At 37.6% G+C, this 16,609-nt stretch overlaps 1 protein-coding gene across 1 annotated transcript in view; it reads right to left on the bottom strand.

Annotated features, from left to right (window-relative positions):
- Positions 1 to 16,609, bottom strand: part of LOC121381760 (condensin-2 complex subunit D3-like) — a 73,863-nt gene that overhangs the window by 11,242 nt on the left and 46,012 nt on the right. Inside the window, exons 26-38 of the mRNA XM_041511110.1 lie at positions 15,373 to 15,493; positions 14,349 to 14,483; positions 13,173 to 13,433; positions 10,720 to 10,849; positions 10,010 to 10,118; positions 9,363 to 9,447; positions 6,738 to 6,842; positions 5,971 to 6,040; positions 5,175 to 5,259; positions 4,624 to 4,713; positions 3,776 to 3,937; positions 1,209 to 1,293; positions 446 to 570 (exon numbers count right to left, since the gene is read on the bottom strand). Of these exons, the coding sequence (XP_041367044.1) occupies positions 446 to 570; positions 1,209 to 1,293; positions 3,776 to 3,937; positions 4,624 to 4,713; positions 5,175 to 5,259; positions 5,971 to 6,040; positions 6,738 to 6,842; positions 9,363 to 9,447; positions 10,010 to 10,118; positions 10,720 to 10,849; positions 13,173 to 13,433; positions 14,349 to 14,483; positions 15,373 to 15,493 (1,563 nt within the window). The remainder of the gene's footprint in view (positions 1 to 445; positions 571 to 1,208; positions 1,294 to 3,775; positions 3,938 to 4,623; positions 4,714 to 5,174; positions 5,260 to 5,970; positions 6,041 to 6,737; positions 6,843 to 9,362; positions 9,448 to 10,009; positions 10,119 to 10,719; positions 10,850 to 13,172; positions 13,434 to 14,348; positions 14,484 to 15,372; positions 15,494 to 16,609) is intronic.

Raw genomic sequence — 16,609 nt, 5'->3', positions numbered from 1 at the left:
AAATCATTGCATCCTCTTTACCTTTTCTTTCTTCTATTTCCTCCTCTTTGTTTGTATATTTGGAACAAGTTACAGTTATTACATTTTGTCATAATATAAAACATCAGGAAAGGCCTTATTATACATTAATGCCTGTTGACCAATCCCCAGACCACTATATTTTTAACATGTAGGCCTCTTAGAACTGAAAATTTTCGAAAACCATTTATACATGTAAGTTATGCAAAAGCAAATTCAGGTCACCCCTTTAATTTTACAACTATTAAAGGGGAGTGATAAAATATAATTTTTGAAATTCAATACCAAAAACCATTCCTATAATGTTATGCTTTAGAATACCTTTCCAAAGAGTTATAAAACATGTATTTAGTATCATTTTTGAGCCATGTACATGATGTTCTAAGTCTATATGTTCAGTATCATTATCATCATTTTTGTTTCTCACCATGTGCTTTCTCTGTGTGGGAGTGTTTTCTCGTCTCTGCTTTTCTGCATTTGCCTGCTGCTCGTCAAACTTACGCATGTCAAATTCAATCTCATGGGCAAGTTGTTTGTCAGCGGATAAAATGTCTACAGGTAAGAAATGAATAATCATTGGTGTATTAGTTGTCATAAAATAAATATATATGACAATTTAATAAAATTAAAAATTAAACTTATTCATCTGACTGGTCACAAATTGTTTAGCAATGTGAATAGCAAAACCATGACCATTTAATACCTCAGATTGTTTCTATAGAGAATACTATATGAGTAGCCATTAGATGCCATTTACCGTACAACTTATTGTAAAATGTATCTAACAAGCTAAAGCAATATCGATATGTTTTTAAACAACGAGTTGGAAGATAAATAGTTTTTAAAGGACACAAATAATGTATTCTATTTCTTACATATCCTCAAAAACAGGTTTTATTTTTTTAAAACTAAAACCAATTTATAGACCCTTAGCTTGTAGCTAACTTACACGACAGAAACTAACCAGTTTCAAGTTAACCTACACGTCACAGAATAATCAAGTTCGATTGTACTTTGGTTCACTGGATGGTATGGAAGTGGTGATAGGAGGAGCAGCCAGTCGTATGTCTTTAAAATGTTATCATACATATAGGTGTTAACGGTTCGTGTTATCATAAATAACAAATGGTGTTCTCATCAACGGATATGCAAGAAATGACCATTGTAGAAAAACATGACAATGTGCTGACCTTTGACCTCATTCTTGTAGTCCTTCATCAGCTCTGCGAGATATAACATCACGTATTTCAGCACTGGAGACCGATGCCGTTCCAGCTAGTGAATCATAAAATATATGTTAACATCACAATGTAATTCAAACAAGTGAAAAACCAAACATTAAACAACATAACATATTGGTTTTAGCCCATTTGTTTTACACAAATATTTCTTTGCACTTTGGCAATGATGAACTGTTACTGTAATAAAAATATATACTACTCAAAAGAATTTAAGGGTCAAAACTTTATAACCAAATAAGTTTCAGAGTGTATTAGATTGATGGTGTAAACTACACCAATTTTTTTATTTATTGTTCCATATTTACAAAAAAACACAAATAAACATCACTGTATACAAGAAAGTCACATGACATGCTGTCAAAGTTGAAGGTTATCAAACATGGATTTTACACATTAGAACATTCGTTTAATAGTGTGTGAATCCACCCGTGGCGCGAATACACTCGACACATCGTTGCCTCATGCTGTTGATCAGACGTCTGAAGAACTCTTGGGGAATGGCCTGCCACTCTGCCATAAGAAGTTGACCCAGATCATGAAGGTTGGCCGGAGGGGCATGGTTATCCCGAACTCTCCTGCCTAATTCGTCCCAGGCGTTCTCTATTGGGGCCAAGTCAGGCGAATATGCTGACCAATCCATCCTGGCGATACCTTGTTGTCTGAGAAAGTCCGTTACCACCCTGGCGCAGTGGGTCTGGCATTGTCATCCTGCAGAACTGCCCCGCCGCCAATCTGCTGAAGGCCTGGGAGAACCAACGGCCGGATAATCTCATTCAGATAGCGGATTCCATTCAGATTGCCATCCACCACATAGAGGGGGGTCCTGTGGTGGATAGAGATGCCGCCCCCACACCATGACGCTGCCACCACCGAACCGGTGACGTTGTCTAACGTTAACATCAGCGAAGCGCTCCCCAGGACGTCTGTAGACACGAACCCGACCGTCCTTGAACTGGAGACTAAAGATGGACTCGTCAGTGAACATCACTCGACCCCACTGAACACGTTGCCACCGCAGATGAAGCGTGCACCAGTGATGTCTGGCCGTTCTGTGACGTGGTAGGAGTGGTGGTCGAACAGCCTGGCGACGGCAGCATAGATTATTGGCTCTCAGACGATGCGTATGGTTTGATCAGACACTCGAGTTCCAGTCGCAGTCCGCAGATTGTCACGTAATCGGCGTGCAGTGGTTGTGCGTTGACGTAGAGCCATATTGGTGATGTAGCGGTCCTCTCTATTTGTAGTGCTTCGGGGTCTTCCCGAACGTGGACGATTTCGAACAGAATTCGTTGCTTGGTACTGTTGCCACAGTCGGCCAACGACACTCTGACTGACACCAAGTCTCAGAGCAACATTTCTTTGCGTATTGCCATCCTGAAGCCAAGCAATAGCCCTTCCTCGATCTTCGATAGTCAGTTGAAGTCGTACCATTGTCGAATTTGGAGTGTGCACCGTACACAAACGCAAGCTCCAATTATACGGAAATTCAGCATTGGGAACATGGAATACACGTGCAAAGCGTGCAAATGAAGCGCTTTGTGAAAAAGCAAGTTATGGGCACTTAGCAGACCTTTCGCTTTCGCCCTAATTTACGTGCAAATGTAAGCATGTTTTCGCCATTAGAACTAGTCGACAGTGTCAATGACAGTGGATTTTAATTCATTTATGGGTTGCTTAGACCCACTTTCGTCAAAATGGAACAATACCATGCATGACATTATGGTCTAGCTAATATAATTGACATTCAGAAAATAATGTCGAAAATATCGTCTGACCCTTAAATTCTTTTGAGTAGTATATATATATAAACTATTTCTTACACACTTATATGTTTGAATTTTTACTTCATCGTTTCCTCTTTTAACCTGACGTGGAGATTTCCGTTAAGCTGTTAGTTCTCCATAGCACTGTTTTCCCGTGGGACTATATTCAGGGTTTTTTTCAATGGTAAGTTTTTTAATTGCAGGGGTTGCATCGGACCTATGCTCCCCCCCCCCCCCCCCCCCCCCAACTAGTTTCTAAACATCCCAGAAACCAATCAAAAGGCTAAAATGTTCCATTGTTTCATGTCACATGATAGCTAATTCCTTTCTCCTTCACTTAATGGTCAGAGGTCAGATTATGTATTTTTAAAATATGAGACAATATTTACAAGATATGATAACTGAACAAGCATTCTGTGAGTACTGCTAAAGCAATACATGAATCCTACAGAGCTCAACAAATTTTCACATCTCTCAAGTTCAAGGATAATAAATCTGTAAATAAATGTGCATATAAACTATGTAAATTGCCATAAAGTCAAACTTAATCTGTAGCAGTACATGATTAAGCTATGCACAAAATTTAATTAATATTTAAGATATTGCAAACAAAAATTCAGGAAAACTATATGTGGGACAGATGAACAGACAGACAGACAGAAAAAGGACAGAAGGACGATGATGAAACCTATAGTCTCCTCCGGTTGGACCGGTAGGTGACTAATAAAGGAGAACATTTTCTTATATACTTACCATATGCTTAAGGGATATTACTATGGGGACAATATTTTCTATGACATTCTTCTTAACAATATGGGTAAGAAAGGTCTTCTTAGCTGTTGCCATGACAACAGTAGCCATATCCTGTTCTTCGTTTTCGTTTGGTTTCACCTTCATTGATGCAAGCTTGATTTCCTATGAATCAATGAAGTCATGAATAAATAATTAAATCAGAAAAGTGACATGAATTGTTTTTTAAATCTCGAACATAACTTTTATTTTACTTGTACAAATGGGTTGAGAATTGAAACCAAACAATGCTTTACAATCTTGGTCTTAATTTGACAAAAGTGGTGCTTATCAGTGAACCTTCATGTGCTGTCATTACTGTTTCTAGTTGAAGTTAGTTTGTTTTGTTTAATGACACCACTAGAAACCCGCTACATTTTTCCATTATTGCAAGGGATCTTTTATATGCACCATCCCACAGAGGATAGCACATAGCCTTTGATATACCAGTCGTGGAGCACTGCTTGGAACTGACCATGCATCAAGCCAGCGCTTTACCACTGGGCTACATCCCACCCTATGTCTAGTTAAGACAAAGACTTATCCATCAGGACCCAACATATCACTGATCCGCCTCATAGTGCAACTATAAACCTAGTTTCATTGAGGTAGGACATATAGCGTGTAAGAAATGGAGATAAATACAAAATATTAATGTTGAGCTAAATAAAAACGTTGACACAATTGTTGCCATTACCACCACAGCTAGAAAAGTAATACCTATATTTAACATTTTCACTTCATAAGCACGAGACAAAAACATGTTTTAAAACTGTTTTCTATCAGTTATATTCCCTGTAACAGCCAGTTACCTTGCTGCTTAGCACCATCAAAGAATCCTGTAAAATGGCTGAAACATCCTCATCCAGTGGAATGGAGCCATCTACCACGTAACACAGAACCTGAAAAAAACAAATTTACTTGAATAAATTGTTTAAATCTTCAGCATTTTCTGCTGTTTTTCTTGTTTATGTTTAGAAAAGATAGATAATTAGTCTTTCCACTAGAAATTTACTACACGTTTTTTATTTCTGAGCAGATTGTTTTCCAAATTGCACATAAAAATAGTATTTTTTTCTTATTTCCAAAACACTTTTACTGTTTTTCTGACGTCAAACCAAACTGAAATTATTGACAAAAAACATCTTTATAGGAGGATGGAAAGGACATGTAACATGAAACAAAAAACATACACACATGTATTCAATTGTGGGAGAAAAGTGGTGATAAAAAAACATCCTTTTATGTTAATTGCAAAGGATAACTTATGTGGTGATAAGCAATTTCTCTCCCCTTGGATACGTATTATAACAACATTATTTTTCTTCCCAATGTTTCTCACACCATATCACTAGACACTTACATCTTGACATATTTTTGCTGACAACTTAAATCGCTGTTCATCCATCATGTGTTCTAACATGAACAAGTAGAGCTTCTGGCGCTTTCTGTAAACCAAAAAAAACTAAAAACCTTTTAATCCAGTTTATTTTTTTAATAGCCGCTGACCCTAATTATTAGGCAGTGTCTTAAAGCCACAGACCCTAGTTTTTAAAGAAGTATAATACCACTTTTTATTATTAAATGACACACATCACTTGAATAACTTGGTGTTTGTTGTAGTTCAGAATTAATTTTACACAAAACAAAAAAGGTATGAACCTTGGAATTTGGGTCATGGGTTTAAGACATCAAATGCTATAGTCTAAAATTGTATTATCTTGAACTTCAAAGGTAAACTTTTGGGCTTCAAAATGATACATATTTCCATATTTCTAGATTTACAGTAATTGTTAAGCGTTTAACGAATTAAGACTGTCGTCTCCCTCGTGAATAATAAATGACAGAATACAGAATGAGAAGAACGCCCCTGCAGACACAAAGGCTACCCGTACCGAATAGCAGCAAGGGATCTGTTATAACATCTCATATAACTCATCAGCCAAGCACTCATTCTGCTTTATACCAAAAATACAACATTATAGTCTAAGGATGGATGGAAAGAAATAAGGGATCACTTAAACAGCAAATAGTGATTGCAAACAAAAAACCCTCATCTATCAGCAAGTTAACAGTATTAATGACTCATTATCACATTAGATTTTATATTTTATACTGACATTACTATTCTAAAAATATATACATATATATTCACCCACCTTAAATTCTGCTTTCCATGACAAGAAAACATCTGTTTTTCCCTTTCTGTCTGGGAAAACTTGTTATAAACTGAAACAAAAATCAATAATATAAAATCAATAACATAAAAACAACTCAAATAATAATGAACAAATAAAATGCATAACAGGAATTAAAAAAACATATAGGTATCTTAATATCATTTCTGCACTTAAGCTGAAAACCTAATCAGAATAGAAGTTTTTAAAAAACAGAGGTAAGACCCAATTTTTAAATGGAAACAACATTCAGTATTTAAAAAGGTTTTATGGATGATAAAAAAAAACCCAGAATCTTCTCTATTCAGTGTGAAAACCAGTACAATTAAAGGTAGACAATAAACAGTTTAGAGCTCGAACAACTAAGAATTATTATGCAGGGCTCGAAATAGGAAGTAAAATATGGCCTGCTATTATTTTTTTAATGTAACAGGCCAAAAGAAATATGGCCTGCTAAGAAACAATATGTCCTGCTGGAAATAAAAGACAGCATGGGGTAAGTGGAGGGTTTGGGATGTACAGTGTGTGGAAACGTATGACCTCTGAGATGTAGTTTAGAGCATTATAAAATGAAAATATAATAGAACAATAAGCTCAGCCGCACCTAAATAGAAGATGAGATGATTGTACATACATCTGTCTCTTGTAAATTTTAGCAGGTGCATTTTTATTTCACCTGCTGCGTCTAAAAAATGGACTGCTTTTCGCTTTTTGCAGGCTGCTATTTCGAGCCCTGTTATGTTACTCACCACTGTGTCCATCATAAGCATTGAAGTGGAAGATGCACTCAACAAAATGTTGAAAGAACATCGCCGGCTGTCTCCGCAGTAAGAGATGAACCAGACAGAACTCGGCTACAATGAAAACAACAAGCATAAACAGTACATAACACATGTTTGTATAGTCAACTGGCTGGGTTACAGGTGGTAAGACAAAAAAACAACAAAATGTTGAAAGAACATCGCCGGCTGTCTCCGCAGTAAGAGATGAACCAGACAGAACTCGGCTACAATGAAAACAACAAGCATAAACAGTACATAACACATGTTTGTATAGTCAACTGGCTGGGTTACAGGTGGTAAGACAAAACACAACAAAATGTTGAAAGAACATCGCCGGCTGTCTCCGCAGTAAGAGATGAACCAGACAGAACTCGGCTACAATGAAAACAACAAGCATAAACAGTACATAACACATGTTTGTATAGTCAACTGGCTGGGTTACAGGTGGTAAGACAAAAAAACAACAAAATGTTGAAAGAACATCGCCGGCTGTCTCCGCAGTAAGAGATGAACCAGACAGAACTCGGCTACAATGAAAACAACAAGCATAAACAGTACATAACACATGTTTGTATAGTCAACTGGCTGGGTTACAGGTGGTAAGACAAAAAAACAACAAAATGTTGAAAGAACATCGCCGGCTGTCTCCGCAGTAAGAGATGAACCAGACAGAACTCGGCTACAATGAAAACAACAAGCATAAACAGTACATAACACATGTTTGTATAGTCAACTGGCTGGGTTACAGGTGGTAAGACAAAAAAACAACAAAATGTTGAAAGAACATCGCCGGCTGTCTCCGCAATAAGAGATGAACCAAACAGAACTCGGCTACAAAGAAAACAACAAGCATAAACAGTACATAACACATGTTTGTATAGTTAACTGGCTGGGTTACAGGTGGCAAGACAAAAAAAAAAAAAAAATGTTGAAAGAACATCGCCGGCTGTCTCTGCAGTAAGAGATGAACCAGACAGAACTCGGCTACAATGAAAACAACAAGCATAAACAGTACATAACACATGTTTGTATAGTCAACTGGCTGGGTTACAGGTGGTAAGACAAAAAAACAACAAAATGTTGAAAGAACATCGCCGGCTGTCTCCGCAGTAAGAGATGAACCAGACAGAACTCGGCTACAATGAAAACAACAAGCATAAACAGTACATAACACATGTTTGTATAGTCAACTGGCTGGGTTACAGGTGGTAAGACAAAAAAACAACAAAATGTTGAAAGAACATCGCCGGCTGTCTCCGCAGTAAGAGATGAACCAGACAGAACTCGGCTACAATGAAAACAACAAGCATAAACAGTACATAACACATGTTTGTATAGTCAACTGGCTGGGTTACAGGTGGTAAGACAAAAAAACAACAAAATGTTGAAAGAACATCGCCGGCTGTCTCCGCAGTAAGAGATGAACCAGACAGAACTCGGCTACAATGAAAACAACAAGCATAAACAGTACATAACACATGTTTGTATAGTCAACTGGCTGGGTTACAGGTGGTAAGACAAAAAAACAACAAAATGTTGAAAGAACATCGCCGGCTGTCTCCGCAGTAAGAGATGAACCAGACAGAACTCGGCTACAATGAAAACAACAAGCATAAACAGTACATAACACATGTTTGTATAGTCAACTGGCTGGGTTACAGGTGGTAAGACAAAAAAACAACAAAATGTTGAAAGAACATCGCCGGCTGTCTCCGCAATAAGAGATGAACCCGACAGAACTCGGCTACAATGAAAACAACAAGCATAAACAGTACATAACACATGTTTGTATAGTTAACTGGCTGGGTTACAGGTGGCAAGACAAAAAAACTACAAAATGTTGAAAGAACATCGCCGGCTGTCTCTGCAGTAAGAGATGAACCAGACAGAACTCGGCTACAATGAAAACAACAAGCATAAACAGTACATAACACATGTTTGTATAGTCAACTGGCTGGGTTACAGGTGGCAAGACAAAAAAACAACAAGCACAGACAGTACACAACACGTGTTTGTATAGTTAACTGGCTGGGTTACAGGTGTAAGACAAAAAAAAAACAAGCACAGACAGTACACAACACATGTTTGTATAGTTAACTGGCTGGGTTACAGGTGGTAAGACAAAAAAACAACCCTAAGCAATTGAAAATTCTAGAGAAAATTATGTATTATTCAAAGTTACTTAAGTTATTCTTTTATTTCCAGTTCATGGTTTTGATTTTTAAAAACTGTTTTGAAGACAATTTTTATTTCAAAAATAAGAAATAAAGTATTGTTAGTGAAGAACTATTTTGTTTTAGTGCATAGATATTCTAGACGACAAGGCATTAAACATGGATGGACAAAGTTCTCTGGAAAAAACTATAACATTCTGAAATAAAATGATGACAACTTACAATGAGGTATGCCTTGTGGTGTATGAAAACCAACTGTGAAAACATCAGGTAGAGCTAAATGCACAAACTGATATCATTTATTGTCAGTTAAGTTACACCTATATCTAACCATCTGATTTCATCGATACAGACAACAGTAAATCTAATGAAGAAACATGTTCCTCTAAAAAAGCCCAATAATAGACACACAACTCACCGAACTCCCTGATTTCCTGGTTGTCATCCAGCAGAGTTGTAATAAACCTGTAGAACAGCACACCTTTCCATTTGAGGAAGTCCTCCTGAAATTACACTTCAGTTAGTTATCAAGGAAGGAAATGTTTTATTTAACGATGCACTCAACACATTTTATTTACGGTTATATGGTGTCGCACATATGGTTAAGGACTACACAGATTTTGAGAGAGGAAACCCGCTGTCGCCACTTCATGGGCTACTCTTTTCTATTAGCAGCAAGGGATCTTTTATATGCACCATCCCACAGACAGGATAGTACATACCACAGCCTTTGTTACACCAGTTGTAGAGCACTGGCTGAAACGAGAAAAGTTAGTTATCAAGTTTCAATCAGTTAAAAAAAATAAAACAAACAAACAAACAAAAAACAACCAAGCATTATGAGAGTAATTAAAGCAAGACATGTCCCCTAACAGGTCCACCAAATTTTCATATCTCCTAAGTTCATGAGCCATAACTCTGTTAAAAATGGGTAAATCTCCATGAAAGTCAAACTTGATCTGTATCAGCCATGATAAAGCTATATATAACATTTTAGTATCTCAAGGCACTGTAGCAGTCTGGTCATCAGAGTGAGAGTCTGTTTGCGGATTAACGGCGACCTACCTGAAGCAGTCTGGTCATCAGAGTGAGAGTCTGTTTGCGGATTAACGGTGAGGCGTCCTTCAGGCAAACAGCAATGTTAGTGATGTACCTGTCAACAAGTGTCGTGTACCTGAAGTAAAATAACCAAGCTGTTTATTAGGGTGATTATAATAATAATAATAATAATAAAAAAGGAGGATAACAATAGCAGTATATGATGACTGTAGTTAACAAACAAGCATTCCGAGAGTACTGCTAAAGCAATACATGTTCCCTACCTGGACCAACACAGTTTATAATCTCCTACGATTAAGGGTCATAACTCTGTTAAATATGGATAAATTCTGTCCATTTCCAATTCACCCCCCCCCCCCTTTCTGTCCCGGACCCAGTCACTGGCTAAGTAAGAGATTGTGCCCCCCCCCCCTCTATCCCGGACCCAGTCACTGGCTAAGTAAGAGATTGTGCCCCCCCCCCGGACCCAGTCACTGGCTAAGTAAGAGATTGTGCCCCCCCCCATCCCGGACCCAGTCACTGGCTAAGTAAGAGATTGTGCCCCCCCCCCCCCCCCTATCCCGGACCCAGTCACTGGCTAAGTAAGAGAAACAAATATGACATGTTTTCAACTCTACTCTTTTAGGTGGTGTTAAAATTGAGAATTCTGTACCATATTTGGGTGGTGCTAAATTCAAATCTGGCCTCTTTACATCTCTGTTCCCTGATCAACTCACCTGACACACAGATCACACATGATGACAATGACATTGTTTCTGATAATGGAGTCCGTACAGATCTCGAGTTCGCGAGCCAGAGCCGCGATACACTTCTTCGCCAAGTTCTCATTCTGGAGACACAGCTTACCTGTCAGGTGTAACAGAGAGGAAAGGAAGGAAGGAAATGTTTGATTTAACAACGCACTCAACACATTTTATTTACGGTTATATGGCATCACACATATGGTTAAGAACCACACAGATATTGAAGGAGAAAACCTGCTGTCGCCACTTCATGGGCTACTCTTTTTGGTTGGCAGCAAGGGATCTTTTATATGCACCATCCCATAGACAGGATAGCACATACCACGGCCTTTGATGTACCAGTTATGGTGCACTGGCTGGAGCAAGAAATAGCCCAATGGACCCACTGACGGGGATCGATACCAAACCAACCGTGCATCAAGCGAGAGCTTTACCACTGGGCTACGTCTCGCCCCTAAAAGAGAGGAAAAGAATGTTTGCTCAGTAACAGTTCGGCTCCTACATGTCTAGTACTGTAAACCACATTTACAACGTCATGTATGTTTGCTCAGTAACAGTTCGGCTCCTACATGTCTAGTACTGTAAACCACATTTACAACGTCATGTATGTTTGCTCAGTAACAGTTCGGCTCCTACATGTCTAGTACTGTAAACCACTTTTACAACGTCATGTATGTTTGCTCAGTAACAGTTCGGCTCCTACATGTCTAGTACTGTAAACCACATTTACAACGTCATGTATGTTTGCTCAGTAACAGTTCGGCTCCTACATGTCTAGTACTGTAAACCACATTTACAACGTCATGTATGTTTGCTCAGTAACAGTTCGGCTCCTACATGTCTAGTACTGTAAACCACATTTACAACGTCATGTATGTTTGCTCAGTAACAGTTCGGCTCCTACATGTCTAGTACTGTAAACCACATTTACAACGTCATGTATGTTTGCTCAGTAACAGTTCGGCTCCTACATGTCTAGTACTGTAAACCACATTTACAACGTCATGTATGTTTGCTCAGTAACAGTTCGGCTCCTACATGTCTAGTACTGTAAACCACATTTACAACGTCATGTATGTTTGCTCAGTAACAGTTCGGCTACTACATGTCTAGTACTGTAAACCACATTTACAACGTCATGTATGTTTGCTCAGTAACAGTTCGGCTACTACATGTCTAGTACTGTAAACCACATTTACAACGTCATGTATGTTTGCTCAGTAACAGTTCGGCTACTACATGTCTAGTACTGTAAACCACATTTACAACGTCATGTATGTTTGCTCAGTAACAGTTCGGCTCCTACATGTCTAGTACTGTAAACCACATTTACGTCATGTATGTTTGCTCAGTAACAGTTCGGCTCCTACATGTCTAGTACTGTAAACCACATTTACAACGTCATGTATGTTTGCTCAGTAACAGTTCGGCTCCTACATGTCTAGTACTGTAAACCACATTTACAACGTCATGTATGTTTGCTCAGTAACAGTTCGGCTACTACATGTCTAGTACTGTAAACCACATTTACAACGTCATGTATGTTTGCTCAGTAACAGTTCGGCTACTACATGTCTAGTACTGTAAACCACATTTACAACGTCATGTATGTTTGCTCAGTAACAGTTCGGCTCCTACATGTCTAGTACTGTAAACCACATTTACAACGTCATGTATGTTTGCTCAGTAACAGTTCGGCTCCTACATGTCTAGTACTGTAAACCACATTTACAACGTCATGTATGTTTGCTCAGTAACAGTTCGGCTACTACATGTCTAGTACTGTAAACCACATTTACAACGTCATGTATGTTTGCTCAGTAACAGTTCGGCTACTACATGTCTAGTACTGTAAACCACATTTACAACGTCATGTATGTTTGCTCAGTAACAGTTCGGCTCCTACATGTCTAGTACTGTAAACCACATTTACAACGTCATGTATTTTTTCTCTGGTGAACACACACATTAGTGCATATTCTCAATTTATAAAATTCATGAACAACTACTGGCATCTGCAATGGCTATCGGTAACAAACATAACGCATGTGAATAACTTTCAAACAGTGCGGTTGGGTGCAAATAACGCAAAATGTATTTTTCCCCAGTTTATAGTACCGTACATTTGTAATCATCACAGAATAAAATCATTCCCATGAAACAGGTCACAATTTTTTTATTTCAAAGAACAAATTTGTGTGTTCTTCACTTTCCCACATATTCATATCAACTGTTGTACATCATTAAAATAAGACTGCTCAGGAAATATTTTGTTCACTATCATGTTGCAAATGTCAGAGACTGCTACACCATTCTAAACTGTTTAATAGTTATTAAATAGTTACTGATCAGTTTCAAATTGATTAACAACTGTCGCTAATGAAAATGTTAAAAATATATATCCCCTGTTATTATTAATCTCTCACCAAGTGTAATAAAGGCATAAGCTCTGATGCGATTGGACATCTTGGATCCTCTGAACTGAGACAGCGGTTGCAACTGTTGCGATGACATCTGTGTGGCCTGACTACCACTACTTCCACTACTCTGTGTTGACATGGCACTGGTGCGGCCGTCATCACTCGACTTGTTGTGACCACCTGACTTGTTGTCCTCGCTCGACTTGTTGTGGCCACCTTCAGGCTGCGAACATGTCACAGTGTTTGTGCTGTCAGTCATACTTTCACCTGTAAAAACAAACAAATTATTGGTGGAATAATTAATCAATGCAGCATAAACCTAAAACATTGAGCTGAATTTACAAAGACTTTTTTTTCTTAAACATAGGTGTTTAAACATTGTATTTGTAAATGTATGTAGTTACAGACATGTATGATATAAATAGACTTTGTAAATTCGGCCTATTATCAACGACTGGGTGTTATTCAACAGATTTTAAAAAGAAGGTTGGGGGGAGATAGTTTGTTTTGTTTAATAAAAAAAAGAGAAAAAGATGCACACATGTTAAAAAAAATCAATGGGTAAAGTTGATACAAAATTACTGTTATATACTTAAAGTTTGTTTTGTTTAACAACACCACACAATTCTGAAAAAGAAAGAAAGAAATGTTTTATTTAACGACGCACTCAACACATTTTATTTACAGTTATATGGCGTCAGACATATGGTTAAGGACCACACAGATTTGGAGAGGAAACCCGCTGTCGCCACTACATGGGCTACTCTTTCCGATTAGTAGCAAGGGATCTGTTATTTGCGCTTCCCACAGGCAGGATAGCACAAACCATGGCCTTTGTTGAACCAGTTATGGATCACTGGTCGGTGCAAGTGGTTTACACCTACCCATTAAGCCTTGCAGAGCACTCACTCAGGGTTTGGAGTCGGTATCTGGATTAAAAATCCCATGCCTCGACTGGGATCCGAACCCAGTATCTACCAGCCTGTAGACCGATGGCCTAACCACGACGCCACCGAGGCCAGTCCCACACAATTCTGAGTATTGTTTGTTATTTCTTTTACGTTAATCGGAGTATGAATTGGTGTCAACGGCTTGCTGATTCAGTTTGCAGATGATTTTTTTTTTCATACCCCGATGAATGTAACAGAAATATCAGACAATTCTTAATAAACTCCACATTACCTGTAATACAAGGGGCAGCGATCAGGCTCTGTACCAACATGTAGACGTGCTTGGGTGTCTTAGCAGGACACAGCTGAGCGATTTCTCCCAGTGTAAACAAATGACGCACAATCTGATCCTCATCCGTGGAACAAACTGGAAAATATTGTGAATTATAACAACACTATCAATCCTTATAGTAAGACATGAACAAATGCTTGTTTGCGTGGGCTCAGGCAAAGCAATTTTCGCACAGGCAAAAAACTGTTTTCATCATCGCAAGCTGATATTGCCCATTTATTTTACTCAAAATTACTGTGAATTTGACACCGATAGCAATTGTTCTGCTACATAATTTTAGGAGAGCAGTTTATTGCTCACAACCGACCTTCAAGCCATAAACAATGGATTGGTATATATATCTATCTGGAGTATGGTTTGCAGTTTGGATAGCTATTAAAGTGATTGCCTGTTAAATAATAGCTTAAAAAGAACTCTTGGTTATAAGCACAAAAATGAGTTGAAATGAAATTAATCAAACCTGCTGCACTGATTGACACAACAGTCGATAGTCGGAAGTCATTATCTCTTGGTCACCAGGACTCGCCATGATTAAAATCCAGGAACCATATTTGTGGATATATATCCATTAAAAACCATAATGCAGTTTCATGTAATGTAAAGTGTTGTTCTGTTCCACCTGACAGCATTATAATACATTTTCGCTTGGTGCTCTGGTGTTTGATGTATAAAAGGCAGGCATGTGAAACTAAGTTAAGTAACTGACAATATTAAAATCCCAGACTATTAACCAGTTAAAATTATGTAACACATGAGTGGGGTGAGGTAGTGCCCCATCCAATATAAAAAGTTATACACCCTTTTCCTTTGTCTGACTTATTTTTAGTTTTGGGTTTTTCCCAAAGGCTTAACACTGGAAAGGCTAGGGGGAAAGTGTTCTTGAACTGATGATTTTGTATTACTTTTATTTTCACATAAAAATAATTTCAACTTTTGAATCTTTAAATTCTACAACAGCACTTACTTATGTTTTCTTCATCTAGTATTATCCGTGATAAATATTCATCACATTCCTTCAGCAGATCGACACACCAAGATTCCTTCTCTCTCCGACTGTCTTGTCCATCTTTCTCTGCCTCACACAACTAAACACAACAAATAGGTCTGAATGTACAGATATGGCATTATTTTAAATGAAGCAACTCATGGAATAATAACATTTATCCTATAACTTACCCATAATATCCATGTCATAAACCCATTTGATATATACCATTATTAACTTGGTTAATAATGTTTTGCTGCCAATGGTTCATTTGCTTACAGCCAACAGACTTGTATACCTGAGGGTAACGTTTTGATGAGATTTAGTTGAAGTGTGACAAGTCATATTACTGGTGAGGCAACTTTAGGACTTCGATTCATTATATATTGAATTAAAATGTTATTTTACAAGTGTTATAGAATAAACTGAATTCACTACTTATGTTTTTTAATATGTAAAATATCAATCGCGTCTAGTTAATCAGTATTTGTCTTGGCAGATGACAAATACTGATTAACATACACTTGGTTGATATTTTTCATATTAAAAAACACCATGTGATAACTTTGTCTTGTATCACACATATGTGCAATGTGGACCGGAACTTTTAAATGGAGAATTCCCTTTTTATTTTTACTGGAGTTAGCATTTTTTGTTACTTACGTCATATATGATTTACAAATTATGATGCATTGTATTAGAAACATTACACAAGATTGCCAGATTATGATTCTTAATGTTAAATAAATTATTAATAATAGTAATGTTAAAGAGTATTAATAATAGATTTAAAGGAAGGGACAATTAAGGCATTTGGCCTGGTATGCATATTCAATGATATATAATGCACATTATTGCTTAATATCAACAAGTATAATCGTATAGTTAATTAATAAAATGGTTAAATGTGACGGCTATTATATATAACGGGCGCAGCCATTTTGTACCATCTCAGTGAGTATGCCCTCTGGTGAGCTGGTGGTTACATAATACTTAACACGTAACGTCAGGAATGAGCCTTAGAACTAGAAGAAACACAATCTACCTGGTTTTTGCGGGATGATAAATAGTCATACATTGCAATGTTATGTAATAATACACATCCCAGTAAGCCAGCAATAAGTATATCCAGCACTATATATATTATTTTTTAATACAAAATAAAATACCATGGTCAAAGTGGCTACACAACAAGTCGAAATAATTAACAATGTTT

The sequence above is a fragment of the Gigantopelta aegis genome, chromosome 9 (assembly GCF_016097555.1).
Source record: "Gigantopelta aegis isolate Gae_Host chromosome 9, Gae_host_genome, whole genome shotgun sequence".
Taxonomy (NCBI): Eukaryota; Metazoa; Mollusca; class Gastropoda; order Neomphalida; family Peltospiridae; genus Gigantopelta; species Gigantopelta aegis.
This window is presented reverse-complemented; position numbering and strand designations above follow the sequence as displayed.